We start from the raw sequence: 20,835 nt of genomic DNA, 5'->3' as shown, positions 1-20,835 counted from the left end.
TCATCCATCTACGTGCTATAGGCAGGGCTGGTAACCCACTGGACTAAAATATGTCATTGAAGTAATGTTTTATGCTGTATGAAATGGGAAGTTTATGGCTAAACTACTTATTTGCAAAAAAAGCTTGTCTGCAGTCATTGCATTCTTTTTTCATACTCTGAGAAAAGAGCCTTAACTTTTTGGTATGTCAGGTCCCTCATCCATAAAGTTGGCATGTTTCTTATTATTTATCCCTAAGACGTACCTTAAAAAATATTGTGATGACATATAATCATTTTTTCTGAAACTAAAGATGCAGTGTGAATATAAGAGTGGCTTTTTTTTTTCTTCCTCTCCTCTATAATGGATGTCTTTGGAGTTCTAGCTCTAAAATACTTATTTTTTATAAAACCCTTTAGCAAAACTATCTGAATACAAGTATGTTTGTCATATAAATTCCCCAAAACCAAGAAATAAAAAAGAATGGCTGAAATTGTATTTCCCTTTACAGGGACTTTGCTCTCTCAGGATTTCTCTGTTTAAATGACCTCATGCAGTAAGGGATAGCCATACCTTGACAAAACTAAAGATATTGCCAAGATAATCCTTCTGCTGAGAAGGATTTGCTCAAAGATCATTCTGACCTCTATCTCTGCATATAACTATGATATTATGAAAGTGCTTGTGGTAAATTTGTAAGAGTGGTCAAAAATCTATATATTTTTAAAGTAAGAAGAGGTTACAAAATAATAACAGGAATAAAATCAAAATCTTTCATCTTCATTTTTTGTCTTTAAAAAAACCCTGTGTCCCAGTAACCAGCATTTATGGCATGCTTACTGTAGTGTTAACTCCCGTGATGCCTCCAACAATCCTATGAGGTAGATCATGTTATTATCCTTATTTAGCAAATAATGATACAGAAGCATGGAAATGAAACTTTAGCTAAATTACCCAAGTCACTTGTTCAGGAAATGGTAAATCGGAGGGTTTTCTTTTGTTTTAAATTGTAGTATAGTCAATTTACAATGTTGTGTCAATTTCTAGTGTACAGCATAATGTTTCAGTCATATACAAACATATATTCATTTTCATTATACATTACTAGAAGATACTGAATATAGCTCCCTGTGCTATACAAAAGAAGTTTGTTGTTTATCTGTTTTATATATAGTAAATCAAGAACTCCTAGTTTATCCCTTCCCACCCCCTTTCCCCTCTGATAACCAAAAGTTTGTTTTCTACGTCTATGAGTCTGTTTCTGTTTTGTCAATAAGTTCATTTGTGTCTTTATTTTTATATTCCAGATATGAATGATATCATATGGTATTTTTCTTCCTCTTCCTGGCTTCACTTAGAATGCTGATCTCCAGGGCCATCCATGTTGCTGCAAATGGCATTATTTCATTCCCTTTTCATGGCTGAGTAGTATTCCATTGTATAAATATACCACAACTTCTTTATTGGGTCATCTGTCAATGGACATGTTTCCATGTCTTGGCTATTGTATATAGTGCTGCTAAGACCATTGGGGTGCATTTATCTTTTGGAATTAGAGTTCCCTCCAGATACATGCCAAGGAGTGGGACTGCTGGATCATGTGGTAAGTCTATTTTTAGTTTTTTTGAGGAATCTCTGTGTTGTTTTCCATAATGACTGCACCAAACTACATTTCCACCAACAGTATGGGAGAGTTCCCTTTTCTCTACACCCTCTCTAGCATTTATCATTTGTGGGCTTTTGAATGATGGCTATTCTGACTGATGTGAGATGATACCTCATTGTAGATTTGGTTTGCATTTCTGATAATTAACCATATTGAGAATTTTTTCACGTGCCTATTAGTCATTTGTATATCTTCAATGGAAATTTACTTGTTTAGGTCCTCTGCCCATTTTTGTATTAGATTTTTTTTTTTGTATTTTTCTTATAAAGTTGTATGAGCTATTTATATATTCTGGAAATTAAACCTTTGTCAGTCGCATCATTTGCAAATATTTTCTCCCATTCCATAGGTTGTCATTTTGTTTTACTTATGTGAAAAAGTAAAGCAAAAGCTTAGTAGTTTAATTAGGTCCCATTTGTTTATTTTTCTTTTATTTCTATTACCTGGATAGACTGCCCTAAGAGAACATTGCTAAGATTTATGTCAGAAAATGTTTTGGCAATGTTTTCTTCTAATAGGTTTATAGTGTCTTGCCTTATGTTTAAGTCTTTAAGCCATTTTGAGTTTATTTTTGTGTATGGTGTGAAGGAGTATTCTAACTTAATTGATTTACATGCGGCTGTCCAGTTTTCCCAACACCACTTTTTGAAGAGACCATCTTTACTCCATTGTATATTCTTGTCTGTGCTGAAGATCTTGCTCTTGTCTGCAATGTTACCCTGCTTCACAGGAGCTTTCAGATCTTTCATAGTGACCTACCATAAAAATATGTTTATCTCATGATCCACTAAATAAATATATGCCAATCTCCTCACATATACCAGTACACAGAGATATGTGTGTGTATACACATACACACATAATACTATGGGTGATACACCTTGACATTTTCTATCTATTCAACTTCATATTTTGATGCTGGTTTTTAATTCAATAAATTAAATTCATAATCCTCTAAGAGGTCATGACACAGTTTGAAAAACACAGCAATAAACCTTAAATTCCATAAGAACAATAAGGAATATTAAACACTATGGTTTATAGACCACATGGCTCAAGTGTGTAAGGGAATGACATGTTAAAATTTACTCAAATGAGTAATCATCTTTCATGTGAGAACTCTCTAATAATAATAGAAATAATTGTAATAATTTATTACATGTGTTTTGTGCTTTATAATCTTCCAAAACCTTTTCAGATTCAATCTCTTTTAATATTCACAAAACTCTATGAGATCTAAAAACAAAAATACAATATTAATAAGGTAATATTTTATTTATATCTTATTATTCAATGGAATTTAAGAATTTTAACTTCCATTAGAATAATCTATTGAAGTATACCCATAGAGAATTCTTGGCTTCATAGTATCAGTCTATCACATTGTCAAGATTTTGTCTTTTAAAAAATATTTTATTCTAATAAATCTTTCTGCATAATGAAGTAGCATTGCTGAGGGAATAAACATTTTTAACAAATGTAAATTATTTTTTTAAAACTTGGAGTGAGAACATGTTTATTTTCTTTTTCAAAGACAGTAGTAGCAGCAGCCTGCCTGCTCAGACACCACAGGGAGATCTTTTGCTGGTATTTTCTCCTGGTTTCCTTCCAAAATCAGCAGGGCTCACAGGTGCTTGGATGGTAGCGTGACCCGTTACAGTCAAAGCTCCCATCTGTCCAGCCTTGACTTTCCTATTGTAGGCCGCTCTCACCCTTTTTGGATGGTGTCAGGCAAAGATGCCCCAGGGATGCCGCTGGGAAGGAGACCTGATTCTCAGCCCCTCTTGTAAATATACACCTTGACGTGATAGGCTTTCTTGCACGCTGTTTCGGGTCAGCATTTCCCTCCCACCTCTCCAGGGGGAGAGAAAATTAGTTTTGTCAAATTAATTCTCAATGCATTTATAATCATCAAAAATTTAATAGTCACCTGCTTTTGTGTTGTATATTGCATTGCTCTAGTGGATTTGTACAAAGAATTTTCTGCTATGTTTAATACTGGACCTTCTGGAACCCACCCATCTCCCCATTTTCTAACTCTTACCTGTATATCTAAGTGTACAAAAGTCCCACAGAGATTGTCCTAAGAGAAAACTATAAGCTGTTCTCCTCAAAGGTGCATCAACTCCTAGATTATTGAAAAATAATTTCTTCTATTATTTCTCTTAGATACTGATAGTTGGTATAGCTCCTTAGAGATCTTATCTTATTTGACAAAGGATATGCTGTTTTCCTGTAAAATGCATATTTAAAATGTTAGTCTATTCAGTCATACGCCCTTCTCACAAAAGAGACCTCCAAAAGCATCTAGTCATTTACTCTCATTTTACAAATGAGGAAGATGAGGCCACAGAGCCTTCCAACTCCCAGCTAGCCTTTTTTTTTTTTTTTTCTGTTTACCACATTGTCAGAAAGCAGAGTTCATTGCTGTGGGATGCCATGAATTAGTGGATTTCACATCATAAATAATTTGTAACCACAGCATTATTATTGTGCAAAAGAAATTACATTGAATGCATCAAAATTCTGCCGTTTTTCACATGTACACCCACACACGTGTGTATTCTAAAAGGCTTTCTTTGATTACTGTGTAAATGGTAAATAGAAATCCATATAGTTTCAGGTCTGGTTCTACACCTACTAATTAGATTTCACTGTATGGATTTAGTAAGCCAATATTCATGCTCTTAAGTCAACATCTTTCTGAATGCATGAGTATGACAAAGCTGATTTTTCTTTTAATTGACGGAATCAACAACTAAATCAAGAGTAAGCGAAGTTGACTTTGCAGAAGTAATCTAGGTTATAATGAAAGGACTTTATACTTATTTTAGTAGCAGCCTTAGAACTAATGGAAAGAAAACAGACTTGTAGAATCCTAAAGGTCTTCCAAGGGCAGAAATTCGTCTTTTTCCTGACAGGAATGCCCACATTATTCTAAAACATTCTGGTTTACATCTAACTCCTAGCTGACAAGTGTCCGGTTTTCATGCTTATTCATCCGTCACCCTTGTGTTCTCTCTGCCTGCGAGTCATCCAGCCTGCCTTCTATCACATCTCTCCAAATGATACAAGATATGCTTAAAATGTTACTCACCACTTTGCAAAGTAGTGTGGAGGCATCCTGAAAGGAGCAGCTATCATGCAGGACAGCACAATATATTCTGTGCTTATTACACAACCTGAGAGCTGGAAAAGAGGTTTTATGGCAGGAATTAAAAGGATTTTTTCAGGAAGAAGTATTGCCTTCTGGGGGGCTAAATGTGAGTCATTTTAGAAATTAGATAAAATTTACATAGAGTTTAAAATTAAATCACATCAAAACAAAATAATTTTACGGTGATATTTCAGTGATGGTTCAGTTAAACCTGTCTTTTAAAGTACATGCCTCTGATGTGTGGTCACCATTCTTAATCGGGTAACAAAGATTCTTATAAGATGTGCTTTCATATGGCAGGAATTTGAAAACTGGACCAAAAGCTATACCACATCCTAAGAAGAATTATAGCATTGCTACATTTGAAGCCATCACCCCTTAATGGTGCTGCTTTCTGTCACCGTAAACTTTTGCAAAAGAGGAGTAGTTCTCGTGGTGGTCGTTTTCCCAATTCCTGTGCACCCTCAACACAACTGGGCTGCTCCTCCCTCTTCACGCTTCAATTTCCCAAACTTTAGACTCCTACTTTTGAGTCTCTTGCTGCATTTGTGCTGTTGGCCTCCCAACTTCTTAAAACTTTATTCTCCTCTTGGCTCCTCTGACACTTGTCTCTTGGTTTTTCTCCTCCGTCTTTGTTCACACCATACCATTTTTGCTGGCGGCTTTTCCTCTTGAATGTTGGTGTCCTCTTTTTTTTTTTTTTTTAATTCCACAGTCTTTCCCCTGGTAATGTCATCGCTTTTTAGTGCTTCAGCTGTCTCCTAGATAGTGAAACACAAATCTTCTACCAGGACTTCTTTTTCAAACTCTAGACAGCTGGTTCTCAACCTGAAATGACTTTTCCTGTCAGGGGACACTTGGCATTATCTGGAGGTGTTTATTTTGTCATGGCTTGGAGGGGTGCCACTGGCACCTGCTGGGTAGAGTCCAGGGATGCTGCTGAGCACCTGACTATGCGTAGGACAACCTCACGACAGCAATTCTAGCTGTTGTTGATCTGAATGGGAGGTATTTTGGTGGACGGATGGTCAAAGCAATGTTTTTGCAATTTGGATAAATCCAAGGTCTTGTATCTGGCAGAACAAGTTTGATTTTAAGAACGAGAGCCCAAGTACTCTTCAACAGTCCTTCAGTGAGCTGCGGACTGAGCAGAGAAGGAAAAGGCAACAACCAGCCGCATGGTGGTAGGGTGCAGAGACTTTGGGAAGGACTTTTAAGATATACGTTGATTGATTCCTTTTTTATTTTGTGGGCTTTTTAAAATATAGTATAAAAATCCTTTAAACAAACAAACAAACAAACAGAATTATCCAGTCCCAAATGTCACTTGTGCTGAGGTTGAGAAGTCATGATCTGGACCTACTGGACTTTTCCAGTTGTACCAAACTGAACACGTATCAAAATAAATTTGCCGCTTTTCTCCCCACTTTCTTACCTAATTTGATATTATTTCATTTAATGATGGTATCCACTTAACAACTGCAGTAGCTAAGAATATGGTATTATCCTTTCCTCTTGGCACTCTCCAGATACGTACGTCTCCCCAAACTTCTGATCTATTTATTACTAGAATCTGCTCTGTCCTCTTGCTATCCACTGTCACTAGCTGAGTTCAGAACCTCATCATCCCTCCTGGTCTGTTCAGATGGGTCCCTAAGTACCTTCTGCTTCTTCACCACCTCCTCCATCACACTGAGGGTAAAACGACATCTGATCTCCCTCCCTGCTTAGAAGCCTTTGAGACTTTGCCATTCGTTAGCATAACAGGAGTCTTTTCATTAATAGATCTCAGCTTATCTTTCTAGTCTTGATTCTGAATCTTACACATCTTCATCCTAAGTGCCTAATAAAGTGTTTACCATAAGGAGATAATTAATAAATGTTAAAGGAATTTGTTTTGACCATTTGAAAACATACATGCCTCACACCTTCTAATTTTCAATCCTTATTTTGTGATGTGCTGGTCCGTTTAACTGAGAATGAATCAATGTGTTACTTGATTTGAGAATTAATTCCTGTCTTTAGGTCTTCACCCTACCCCACATCAGATGGGAGTTTTTCAGAATCACTTTCACAAACAAAATATACCTTGTCAAGAACATTTTATCCCATAAAAGTTATTCATTACTATTATTTTTATTAAAGTGGTGTTTGGTGTATTGCTGAAGTTTTTATCTTAATGCAGATTAAAAAGAAGGAGAAACTACCATATGAGAAAAGAAAGAGTAGAAAAAAATTTAATGTCTCTTTTGGAAGGACACAGATCAACCAAAAGAGATGCGAAGGGATATGTGGATAGCAAAATAGCTATCAAATCAAGGGTCAGCAGATTCTAATGTGGCATCTATTATTTTGCTGTGAGGCTTTGAGTAATTTGAAAAACATGTTTTTCATATATAAAATAAGGACATGGTTTAGATAAATTTCAAGTTCTAACAACTGTGGATTTTAAGTGTTCATTCCTACAATATATTTAATTTCTTGATAATCACATTAGAAATGCCCTTCTGACAGAAATTCTGTCAGCATTGGGATAGTCTCTTGTCTTACCTTAGATCCATGCATACCCAATAATCTTTTCACAACCCTTAAGCTCTTGAAGGTTTTCTTCCAAGAAATTCAGCCAAATGGCAAATATATGACAGTGTATTTTTTCACACTGCGTTTTTCCAGGTGTACTTTCTAATAGCTCCTTAAAAGATATTGCAAATATACTTCCAGAGTCTTTGGATTTCCACCCAGTAGTCTGGAAGGCTGAAATGGTGCTTTAGATTCTCAAGTCTTTACTGGGGACATGGGATGACAGGACAGCGGTGCTTACTTTTTTAAGTTAAGTCAACTGGGCAAATTTCCAATAACTTTTTGTTGGAAGGAGCTGAACAGAACATGTACGAAATAAATTTTTTGCTTTGCTCTTTTAAAAAAAATGCTGCTTCAAAGCTCTTTAGCTGATGTTTACTTTTTAGCTTTGGTGTTTAAAATGACTAATTGGTTTCTAACATTCTTGTGTCCATCAACAGCAGTTTTGAAAATTGTACTGCATATTGCTATAGCAACTAAAGAAATGCATAATTAGAGTCTTGGTATATTTGAACAGAAATGACTATTTAATCTACTAATTGAAGAATGGTCATATAGTTACATATTGATATATTGAGAGTAACCAGTAGTTACTCTTTTCCCTGCCTTGTGTTTGAGACACCTCAAGAAGCTATATTCATTCTTTCAGGACTCCCAACATTCTATTTTCCACTCTGAAACTGAACCTTGCTTTTGAGTTATTGATCAAAAGATCTTGGAGTTATTACAACTTCCACAGTATCTATTGTGAAGAAAAAAAATTACAATACATAAGCAACTCTGTATGAATGAGGATCATAACAATGGGATTCATTTGATTAAAAATGTGATCATTATAGTTGGTTATTAAGAAATACTAAGGAAACACAATAAATGAATTTCACTAATTGTTAAAACAAGGATCTACAAAGCATTCCAGTGAAGATTAAAGTAGGAACAGTTAATAGCCTCTGAATTTCATAATTTCCACTACACAGAATAAAATCACTCAGATTATGGTTCAGTACTAATATGTGATTAAAAAATACAAAGAAACACAAAATATTAAACTGTGAAATTTTTATTGTACTTTCCGTAAATAATTAATGTTAATTAGCTTTGTCTTGTATTTTATTTCTTGTGCTCTCCAGATCTACGTAAGACATTTGAGCAGGAACCCCTGGGAAAGGAAGTATCCTTGGAACAGGAAGTCTTGCTCCAGTGTCGACCACCTGAAGGGATCCCAGTGGCTGAGGCAAGTAACAAAACTTCTTTGCATTTAGCAACTGGCACTTAGTTATTCTAATAGAGGCCTAATCCATGGCTAATGGTGCAGTGAATTAGGGGATGGCATGATGAATGGTTGGTAATGGAGTCCTAACTGCTTGCTACTGGCAAAATAGATTGATTGGAAACTGATTAATGACTTGGAGTCAATTAGAATGCCCCACTGGACAAAGCCACAGGCGGCTTGGTTTAATTTTGTCATTCTCTTTCAAGAAATCAGAAACACAGCTTTATTTTATCTGGCACTAATCATAGAGAAAAATGGTATGACTTAATAATGTGCTATCAATTTTATTATTGTTCTTGATACAATGCAAACAATCTACGAAGCATGTGTGTGTGTGTGTGTGTGTATCCATGAACCCGTGCATTCCACATATGGATTTCTTGCTCTATGATGTAAGCATGGACATACCTGAGAGGCACATCCACACACCATGAACAAAAACATGTTTGAGAAATGTCAATTCATTTCACCCTGTAAGCTTTCCATCAGCTCCTCATTTTTAGTTTCTGTTTTTGCTGAAACAAAGCCTATTGATCACTAGCGAAGTATTATAAATCAGATTTATACCATGACTTTTTATTAGCACCAAACAATACAATGCCTTTAAAAATGCCTGTCCATGGGGATAGGTCTGAGTGACCACAAGGGAGTCCCATGTTCTCCTTGAGACACCATCCCCTTAGAGCATACTGCTGAGGAAAATCATCAAATACCGTGTCCTTCATTTCATTTTAAATAATCCCAAACTCTGAAAAATGTTACCCTTTTGTAAGTATTAGGAGACGTTCTAATATGCATCACACACTGTTGCCCTAGAAGATCCAGTATCCTACGAAAGCAGAAAAACTTCAGTTTGACAAGTGACATAGCTGCCAATTTGCTGGTGGTCATTTTAACCTCTAAGCTACATTGAGTTCTTTGGAATTTTTATTCTTTATTGCATATATGGAAAGAGGCTTTTTTTTTTTATTGTAATTTGGGCCTCTATATGGATCAGCTGATTTTTTTCTAGTAAAATTAAGCCCTAAATTTTTCCTGTCTATGAAAGTGCAAAATAGTATTACTGGGACTTACAACATTGTCCAAAAAAATGGTAACAGTTAATCAACACATCTACTATTAGATTTACATAGTTTTTCAGTCTTTTGAAAGTTCAGGCAGCAGTGAGAGTCAACACAGTTAGCTGGTTCCATGATAACAAGATTAAACATTGGGTTGCTCTTTCCAAATTAATAATAATAATAATAATAATATGTTAATTAGAAGTGTAGGTAGGGACCTTACAAAATAACTCAACTTTTCCATCACAGCCATTCATATCTCCAATGTGTCAACGCAAAGACTCAAAGTGGCACTCTTAATGAAATTTCCTTTTTTACTTTGAAAGAAAAGAACTATTTTTTGCCTTGTACCTGGCATCAAATGGCATTTTATAGCATCATATCAGAGACCTTGCATGATTATAGCTATTTTATCCAACCACACTGAAACCTTACCTTCCAACACTGATGCACAATATGATTTATTGTGATTAAAAAGGAGGCAACCCTTCTCTATTCAATATTTCATTTTACTTATTACAATAAGTGCATCTGTCCCCTTGTCTTTCTAAAATTCTAATGCAAACCTTCTCCATTAAACTACCTTAAACACCAGAACATGTCCTGAGTAACATGGGTATCCATAGCCTCATTTTTGACTCTACATGGTGCTTCTTAAAGATAGCTGATCCCTGCAGAGACTTGCAGTGAGGAGATTCCAGTAATTTCTTTTTCTTCTTCTTCTTCTTTTTTTTTTTTTTTTTTTGGTCTCCTCAGTAAAGTGGTTCACTTTGTCAAGGAGTAAAGATTTACGCCTGCAAATTAATTGGCTGTGAATTTTATTTGTATCATCACTGGGGAAGAGACCAATTAACACTTGACAAGCTCAAAAATCATATACCCATTTGACATTCAAAGACCTATATTTTATGCAAATTTTTTTCTTTTTATTTTTTGAAGTCAGAAGAGAGATCAAACACACATGTTCGAGAGCAGACTAATAAACTCCTGTGTAGGTTATTTTCAACACTCTTAGAATCACCACGATCAGAAATCTAATGAATACCTTAACGTGACACATTACAACTGTCATTTGCTCAAGAGGGGCAGATAAATTTAAAAAGAAGGGGATGAAATGTAATGTGGTGAGTTAGAGGACTGTAAGATTATTTAAATTTAATGACATGCATTCATTATTTAATTTTCATTTAATGGCTTGAGGCATCTAAAAGCATAAAGATAGCATAAAATGTAATATTGATCTTAAAGGGAAACCAGCAGGTAAAACTCTAGTGTTTTACCATAAATAAAATCAATCCTTAGGATATCAGGCCTGCTTGCAAGGATTTATGCTTCTTTTGTATTCAAGGCCAATGATTCTGAAAAACTCTGATACGAAATGCTTAACGAATACGTGGTTGATTGATTCACTTTATCTTTCTTTTATATGTCTAGCATCATTGAAGAAATAGTCAAGTATATTCTTTACAGAACACCGGGAGGCATTAATTTTCTTCCTTCCTATACACGTCAGTATGTTTCCAAAGAGCTCTACTAACCCTAAATTACAGTGGCATCACCTTCAGTGAAATAATGGCGTAGGCTTTTCTGAGGTGATAACACTTAATATTCTCCCCTATTTTGGCTTTAATTTACACTGCAGAATATTAAACTAATTTCCTTACAGAACTCTAGGTTTAAACCCAAGTGTCACCATTTTTAACTCCTTGACTTTGGGCAAGGTATTTCAATTCTCTGTACCTAAGTTTCATCAATTAAATTACAAAATGGAGACAATAATAGTGTCTCTCCAACATGTAGCTGAAGGTTAAATGAGACGATATATACAGATCACTTAGAACATGTAGACGGACTCAAGAAACATTATTAGTGCTATTATTACATTATCACCTGTTGATTCACAGAAGCCTGAATTCAACCTTGTGACTTCAGAGTAGTCGCTGAGCACATTGCACCTCTGTTGGGTGCTGTGGGCTTTACAGAGATGAAGCTTCTGTCCTCCGAAGCATCACCAAGATGCCCTCCTGTTTTCCAGGCAGTCACTTTGGTTGGAGTCCGTAAATGCTACAAGAAGATAACCTTTGAGCTTCAAAACAAGGAAACACCTTATTTACATAACACATTTACTTTACCAATGACTTGTCAATGTGAATATCTGCAGCAAGTCCTGGTGGGCTGCTGTCCTCACTCTGATTTTTAAAGTTGTCTATTTAGTTATCATGGTCCCGAGATATTTTCTTCGAAAGAGGAAATTTGGGCTGGGGCTACTGTTGGTAGTTCTCCTTTTCAAGCCAAAGGAGAGAGGGTGACAAAGTCTCAGAGGAGGAAGAGGCCACCTCAGGATGCCTTATACTCCGTCTCTCCAGGTGGTGACAGTTTTGACTAAGAGCTCCTTAACTCATTGGTTAAGAAAACCTGTATTGTGGGCGCCTCAGGGATGAAGCGTGAGGGTTTCAGAGCTCTAGTCTCGGCTGTTCCTTCCTCTGGCCTCCTTGTCAGGCCCTTTCTTTATCTCTCTATTCTTTATTTAAAGTATTTATCACCCACACAGCTTCCTTAGCTCAGGGGCAGAGTCTGAAGGCCTTCTGCTGTATGAGATATAAGCCCTTTAGCTGCTGAATCACAGGGTGGTCCAGGGACCCTGGGGAGCCAGTGTGTGGTGGGGAAGGGCACTCAGTTATTAAGCAGCAGATACAGAACTCTTCCAGGATTTGACACCTAGTATGGAAGAACCAGTATGACTGGCTGAATGCCAGCCCCTAGGTGCCCTGATTTTTTATAGCTCTGACTATTATCTGTGTTGAAATGTATCCGTTAAAAACTCCTTTGCCAGCCCGACTAGACTGTGATGAAATAAGGAGCAAAAGGGGGTTTTTGCTCATATTTATCTCTAACACGAGTAGACTGTAGGTTTCGTAGTATATTCTCTAAGAATATTTAACTAAATGGAATAAAGAGTCCCTGATGGATGTGACACAGAGACTGCACCTCAGGAAATGGAACATCCCCGAAAATGGATGTTCGTCACCTGTGAAGATGCACACTGAGAGAATTCAGGGTGGGTGGAGTGAGGGAATCTAGAATTCAGCAGGGTTCTAACCCGCCAGATCAGAACAAAAGACCATTGGGAGTTACTTTAGCTCAAGGATGAAAGGGCAGGTTAATAATAATTACATTAAAATTAAAAGTAGGCTAGGTGAAAGAAAGAAAAACAAATCCCAGAAATACTTTAAAATGGTACTGCTCAGTATTTTTAATAACTCTTTTGCTAGGATCAAGCCAAAAATATAATGCTTTTCTTCCATTTCTGGAGAGACATTTGCCTCCCTTTTAGCAGAAGCCTCCCCATCTCCCTAAAGAGGCCAGAAAATTAATATGCTGTGAACGGGTGCTGGGTTGCTCCAGTGGCATAATAGCAGCACTCTAGGAAATGAATCCCTCTTTGCTCGTTTTAGTTTATGCCTGGAAAATGTTGCTGTCATATGATGAGCCAGAAATATACTCAGGGATGCATTATTTCATCGGATTATCTCTTCTGGAGAGTACTGGGATCAAAACATCTATGGATACAAGATTTGTTGGCAGGGCAGAAGGAGCAAAACTGAATTTTTCACTCAAACGAACCTGTGATTTGTTTCACCTTAAACAAGGGGATAATTGCTCCTCTAATTATAATTGAACTATTTCTCATAGGAGTTTAATTGGAGGAACAGGGCACACTGTTCAACTTATTGACCCAGTTGTGCTTAAAAACCATCGTCTTATTTATCAACATTTGCATCTCTAATTAGCAAGTGGGAAAATATGGGGTGAAGTGCAAAAGAATAGATTCTTTTGTTGAATTTAGTCTTGCTAAACAGGAAAGAGATTTTTTTAAGCTGATACTGCCTGGGGAAAAGCTCTGGCAGCTGGAGGCTTTGCCAAATGTACAGCATCAGGTGGCTCTCCATCTAATTGATTACTAATATGGCCACTGAACACTTTGTTTCATGAGAGGCGTGACTGTTTCGCTGCCATCCCCTCATAATTGGAACTTCGTGTCGATGCATTTCCAGGCAGGTGCATTGTCTCCCAAGCTGTGCTTTATATTCTTTGCAGGCAAAAGAGATTTAGAGAGAAAAGAAGAGTTTGAATACTAATTTGGAGGGAGACATCGATATCAGGGCCCAGTGATATCTGTTGAAATTTTCTCCTCACATGTGTGCAGCAACAAGAAGGGGTTTTGCTTATGAGATAATTACCAGCCTTTGCAAACAGGTTGGCACATGTGTTAGGTTCCCTGACTAGTAGTCAGCTTGCAAGCTTTGCATTGGTCCAATCAACATTTGCCAACATTGCCTCTTTATTATGGTCACTCCATGTTTTTATGCCAATATATGCCTCTAATAGAGATCACCACAAGTATAGTTAACCATGTGAACCGAATTAAAAATTATAATAAAATTAAACAATATCAATTTTTAAAACACAGGAAGAAATAATAAAACTTTTCTGACTTATGATAGATTTGCGGCTTGACTTCTGCACATACCTAGTGGTTCCTTTGAGCCTATACCACAAAATGCAGTTTTATTTTTTAATTATGAATTCATTTATTCAAGAAATATTTATTGTCCACTCACTGTGTGCTGGCTACTCTTCTAGCTGCAGGTAATACATATCAGTCAAAGTCCCTAAAGGGGTAACAAAACAAAACGAAACACTAAACAAGAATATAAATAAAAGAGCAAGGTATTGTCAGATAATTGCAAGTTAAAGGAAATAAGACAAGGTCATATCTGGAGGCTGATGGTTGTGGAGGATCAAGAGTCACTTTAAAGTACAAGGAAAATCAATCTGAAGAGATAACATTTGAGCTGGGATCTGAATGACAGGAAAAAGCCAGACCTGAAAAGATCTGGGTCAGGAAGCTCTAGGCAGGGGAGCAGATTACCCTCAGAAGGAGTTGATGTGGTTACGGATTAAAAAGGAGGCCAGTGTCTTTGAGACACAGTGAGCCATGGGGAGGGCAGGAAGCCCTTCAGTCAGAGGGGGTAGGATGAGCCTAGGGACTAACATGTGTTAGTGATAAGGGATTTGGAACTGTTTCTGAATATATGCAAAGTCATGGGAGATTTTAAGTAGGAATTGTCATGACCTGATTATATTTATTTCAAAGACTATTCTTGCTGCTATAGGGAATATAGACTTTAGAAGTGTAAGAATGGGACACAGTTTAGGAGATCTTGCCTCTCCTCAAGTAGTAGATGGTTGTTTGTGGGTCTTATAGTAGGAGTAGAAGAGACAGAGAAAGGTAGAGAAATAAAGAATATATTTTAATTCCTGTGGGAATAGAAAATTTGGAATATGGTTTTTAAACTTGATTTTACTAAATGAATAAAATCTAGAAAATATTTGATCATTCAGAAGAAAGTGAAATCTTCCATGCTAAAGGTCAACAGACGCACTAGAGTGAGTTTTTCTTAGAGGACCTAAGATCAGTGGTCAGTCGACTTAAGCTGTTTTCAAATACAATCTCTTAGTGGTGCTTCAGCAACAGGCAGCGACCTAGCCTGTGTCCACAATCAAGGGCAGGAGGGTTTTTACTTCCGTCTTTTACTTCTTAGATAAGTTACTTTGCTTTGGAATTTCTTTCAATGATTCTCCATATGCCTATAGGCCAATCACTGTAAACTTATTGTGGATGAAAAATGGCAGTCTTAGAGAGCAAAAAGAGCAGAAAGTCAGTATTTTCAAAAGGTGGTCGGATAGCAAGAATCCAGCACTCTTAGTTGGTAAATAAGAGGAAATGCTGAGAGTTACTTAACTTGAAAGGCAAGTTTATAGTAAAGACTGGCTAGGAACTTTAGGAACTATCTCTGGACGAAACAATGTACAGTCCCTTTGCCTAAAATTTAGCATTTTAAGGATATTTCAGTGCCATTTTGCTCCCTTGGAAGATATTATTAGATACAGTCATTCTACTTTGGACTTTTTTCATGATTGTCACCATTAGTTCATTTATTAACATGCTTTTATCTCCTTATAGTTGAACTTAAGGCTTTAGAAATGTCAGTTTTCAGGTTTCAAGACAAGTTCACCTCTATAATGTGGTCTGCATACATTCAGCTCTCAAAAGTAATGAGACAGACATGTGTGGAATTAAGAAACTGTTTTCCCAGCAGGAAAACAAAATCCCCTTTCTTAGCAAATTCCTTCCCTTTGCGGAAGTTACAGCTGAGCAAAATGTCACTCCAGTTTCTATTACCAAACCAGATCCATTTGCAGGACTTGAAACTAGCCAAACACTGAGATGCTGGGGTTTACAGCTGAGAAGAGTTTATTAACACGGCAGCCAGGTGAAAAGACTGGAGAGCCAGTCTTAGATCCGCCTCCCCGCGCGTTGGAGACTGGGATATGCAGGGTGGGCTTAGCCTGGGGAAAGGTCGTGGGAGGTGGGAAAAGGGGCGGTGATTTGTGTTCCGCGCAGGCGCAAAGTGTTTGTATATCAAAATGGAGGCAGCCAGCGTCCTCCCAAGTCTGCAGGCCGCTCATCGCCTAAAACTTAGAAGGGTCCCAGCCGGCTTTAGCCACCTGCTCTGGGCAGGAGCTGACTCCAACTTCCCGTGAAACAACTGGACTGCATGGAAACTGGATAGGTAAGAAATTAAAGAAAAGAAAAAAGAAGGAAAAATACTAAAACGGACTTCATCAATGAAGGCAGTCTACAAGCAAAGGGGTTTTGACAAGGTATTCCCTATCTGTTCTGTAAGACAAGCTCGGGAATTTCTGTTAGTTATCAGCTTCTGTTAACTGTGGGGCACGGTTTCATTTACACTTTGTTGTTTTTTAATCCTTTGGCTATTTTTCTTACAATTTCCTAAAGATAAACTTGCTTGAAGACTAACTCTTCTTACAGCATAAAATACTGGTCACAAACCTACTGAAAGGTACAAAGTATATTGGTCAGTGGTCAGCACAGAACTGAATGAGTATCTTATTGCTAATCTGAGAAGCAAATAGCTGCATAAACAAAGTAGCCTTTGATTCTTGACTAGAGAGAACTGTGTCTCCACGATAACTCCGGCCCTGGGGGGTGGGGGAGTTTCTTTGTACACTTTCTTTTTTAAATGGCCTTTTGCCTTTTGAATTTTAGGATGTGTTTAACCCACAACTTTAAACGATAAATAACATTTATTTGCATTTTGTAATGAAGACTTTCTTGGTCATACGTCCAGTGTGAGACACCGGAATAATTCTAGGGTTTCGAACTATGGAGCAATTGAGCTTAAACCTTACCTGGTGAAAGTGTATAGAAGGCTTATGAACTATAGGTATCTTCTAGAATTGTCAAGGCTTCACTATTCAAGATGTGATGTATAGATTGTTTCTACTGACTTGACCTGGGAGCATCTTAGAAAGGCAACTCTCAAGCCCCACCTAGGCCACTTAATCAGAATCTGTGCTTTAGCAAGATCGTCAGAACCAGTCTGCAGTACTGGTTCTCAAATTAGGATGTACATTGGAATCACCTGCGAATCATTAGCAACTACTGATGCTTAAAGCCCATGCTAAAGATACTGATTTAATAGGTATAATATGCAGCCTAGCTGTCACTATTTTTAGTAGGTTTTTAATAGCTCCCCAGGTGATTCTCAAATGCAGCAAAGTTTGAGAACCACTTGTCTAAAGGGCAAGGTCAAAACAGATACAGGAAGAGCTTCAAACTTGTCACTTCTAACTCAGTAAAACGTGGCTGACTCCCAGCTTCTAGCTCATGCTCCTTCTAGAAGCTTGGCTTGGCTGAGTATGCATTTGATAATTGCTCCATAATTGTTTTTCCCATTTATTTGATTAATGTATCTGCATGCAACAATTCTAGGCTGAATCTCCATTCTCTTTAGAAGTGTCAGTTTTCAGGTGTGCACAGGTTTTCAACTCTGTTATGCCATTTTCAGCCTGTGTTCGGACTTGAGGGGCCCCAGTTTGAGTTTCGTAGAATAATCTTTCTGATCAATGTGAATTTTTCTAGCTAATGGATGCTGAACTCACTTTTCATGTTGGGTGGCATGTGGCAGTTTCTCTTTATTAATTAGAACAAATGTGCCAATTATGTTAATGTTTCTCCCGATACCAATCAGAGAATAATTAGATACAACACATCTGTCCTTTACAAGGGAGTAGAATAGGAAAGAAAACTACAAAGGTGCTTTGCTCTTTATTATTGACATATATGATTAGACAATTCCTTAACTAATCACATCGTTAACAAGTTCATGTATCAAAAGGGCAAAGGGTGCCAATAGCTTTTTGGGGTTCTGAGCACCTCTTGTTAGCAATTTTGTGATCAAAGTCTGGCTATCTCTAAAGGACCTCTGCAGAGAATTTGTGGTCTCTTTCCTTTAAAAAAAAAAAAAAATTACTTTTTTTAGTAAAATCAGGTATGTCATTTACCCTGAACTACAGAAAGAAACAATTCTTAAATATTTAAAATTCAAAAAAGAACTCAGTTTTATTGATATTAAAAAGTTACACTGAAAGAAATCACAAAATTCAGCCTATAGTATATTGAAGGTGTTGTAAGCATAGGTAAATCACCATTGGATTTATAATTTGTTGCAATTTCTACTTATACTTCTCCATGTATCTCAACTTTGGAGCTTTATGATTAATGCAAAAAAATTGATTTTGCTTCTGTTGTTTCATTGGCATTTGTGGTCCATACTTGGCAGAGTTTTAGAGGGATGGAGTTGTAGCCAAATTATTTCACAGTACAAATAATGCTTCTGCCCTTGTCTTGATCCTGACATTATGGAGAAGGCAGTCATGAAACCAACACATTAGCCTTCTAGAAGGCAGTCAAAGTGTATCCTAATCACTTTTCAGACGAAGGTTTTTATTTAGTTTAGAATTAAAAGTACGTGTACTTTAGAAAATATGACTTCCATTCCTAATGTTTGATAATATTAAACTATGTACTTTTATCATCTGAAGGTAAAACATCATCGTTTTCATAATGTCTGTATTACTGTGGTTCCAAATACACTGTCACTGTGTTCTTTTATAAGCAGAAAATAAGAATAAAATTTCAGGTTATAAATTTTTTTCTTACTGTGACACTTAAACAAAACAAAGAAACAACTGAGAGCAGTCATTTAATATATTTGCAAGTAGTTGTGGTTGCTAATGCTGGTGGCAGACGTTTCTAGAAAGCCCCTAGTACATGAATCATCCTGAGTATGATATGTTCCATTTGCCCAGAGGGTTGGAAGGGATGAGGCAATGAGGAGGACATGCTGTTGATTTATTTTTATTACATCATTCTGCCCCAAATATTTGTCTTTTATTTTTTTAATAGTAAAACATGAGCATAGCTATGTTTTAAACAATTTTAGTAGCAAGCCTTGAAAATAAGTACTGGAAATAAGTAAATTTTGGAAAATAATTATCTTGTGTAAATGGGTCCCCCACTTTATATTAACATTGGAAGTTTTGGAATCTGTCTTAGGTAGCCTAAGTTTTATGATGTTTAATTAGAAAGACAGCAATAGAGTAAGTAAAGGTGAAAAATTGAGTGTAGGAAGTCAAGATTAAATATGGGGATTATTTACTTCATTTGAAATGTTAACCCACTTTTCTGTTTTTGCTGATGTTATAAGTCAAAGTTAAATTTAAGCTAAAAATAAATTATTTAGGGGAAAGATAACAGAATTTTTGAAACATGAGGTCTGTTGAATGCTGGAGGAGCTGCTCAGAAGAGGTTTTGAAAGCCTGGGGCATTGAAAAATGATCCCCATGTTTTTCTGCAAAACTCTCCCTGACAGCACTTATATAGCCAATAGTTCTGAATTTTATAAACTATCAGTAACAATAAGACTATAAAACCATGCATAAAACCATAAAAAAAAAAAAAAGTTGATCCCTAAATCACACCACACACAAGAAGAGTTGGCAGTTTTACATACCTTTTCTGGGAACACACAATATGGGGTGAATATGCTCGAGTCCTAAACCTTAGAAGTTGGGACTCACTCATCTTCATTAATAAAATCATGTTAGGGTTTCAGAACTCTGTGCCAGACTGAAGGAGTCAATAAAAGTGAGAGACCTAGCTGTTGGAAGGATTTCTAAAAAGTTTATCCTCTTACTAGAAGAGCTGGGCACCAGTCCTCTTACAAGATGGCTGGAATTATGACGTCTCTTCTGGTACATACACTACGAGGGATTGAGACTGTGAATAAGGGGAAACTTTCCTCACCAGGAGAGTTTTATTAATGAGGTCTCATAAACCAACACCAGTAGTCCTATGTAGTGGAAAATTGAAAGATTTCTCCCAGATTTTTTTCCTGATATTATGAATATAGAGGTATGTGCTTCTTAATATGAATGAAATCTCATAAACCCACACCAGTAGTCCAATGTAGTGGAAAATTAAAAGACTTCTCTCTTTTTTCCTGATCAGCATCATGAATATAGAAGTATGTACTTTTTAATAAAGACACTAAGGAGCACTGAATCATCAACAAGTAAAATGCATTAATGCAAGTAGAGTTCTGTTTGGGGTAAATCTAGAGAAGAGGCAATTAAATTAAATTTATTGACTGCTTTCTAATTCCAGTTGCTTTCCCTTCCATATCTCATTAAATGCTCCTACAACCCCAGGAGGGACGGTCCTTACATTTGTACAGGTGAGGACTGTGATCCTAGGAGCTTACAGCCTCCTCAGGCTGTAGACTGAGCAAGTGGGAGGGCCAAAACACAGAGCCACGTCTGGCCAACTCCTAAGCCCATTTTTTTCTTCCTATAACAAAAAGTGTTTTATTGACTGTATGTTTTTGAAATTTAGTTCATTAAAATGACATAAATTGTGTGTAGCCTTATTTGCTCAATTTTCATGAGCTAATCATATAATACCCAGATAAAGATATTTTTGGGAAAAGTTCTTTAAAAGTGTTACATCATCTCATCAATTTTCCAAAAGTAGAGTATTCAAGTTTATTTGAGTTGTGTGTTATTATTTACACACACTTCATGAAATAATGAGAATTTGAGAACTTTTGAATGTAAAGAAATTAAGCTCTATTTCGAGTCCATTAATAATACAAATCTCAATGATTTTTAAACATGTTTGATGTCCAAG

At 36.6% G+C, this 20,835-nt stretch overlaps 1 protein-coding gene across 2 annotated transcripts in view; it reads left to right on the top strand.

Moving 5' to 3' along the window:
* UNC5C (unc-5 netrin receptor C) overlaps positions 1–20,835 on the top strand; it is a 339,287-nt gene that overhangs the window by 222,583 nt on the left and 95,869 nt on the right. For both annotated transcript variants that reach the window (XM_006192262.3, XM_006192261.3), the window contains exon 4: positions 8,513–8,616. In XM_006192262.3, coding sequence (XP_006192324.1) covers positions 8,513–8,616 — 104 coding nt within the window. The remainder of the gene's footprint in view (positions 1–8,512; positions 8,617–20,835) is intronic.

This window comes from Camelus ferus, chromosome 2, assembly GCF_009834535.1.
Source record: "Camelus ferus isolate YT-003-E chromosome 2, BCGSAC_Cfer_1.0, whole genome shotgun sequence".
Taxonomy (NCBI): domain Eukaryota; kingdom Metazoa; phylum Chordata; class Mammalia; order Artiodactyla; family Camelidae; genus Camelus; species Camelus ferus.
The sequence above is the reverse complement of the archived record's forward strand: the minus strand, read 5'-3'. Positions and strand labels throughout refer to the sequence as shown.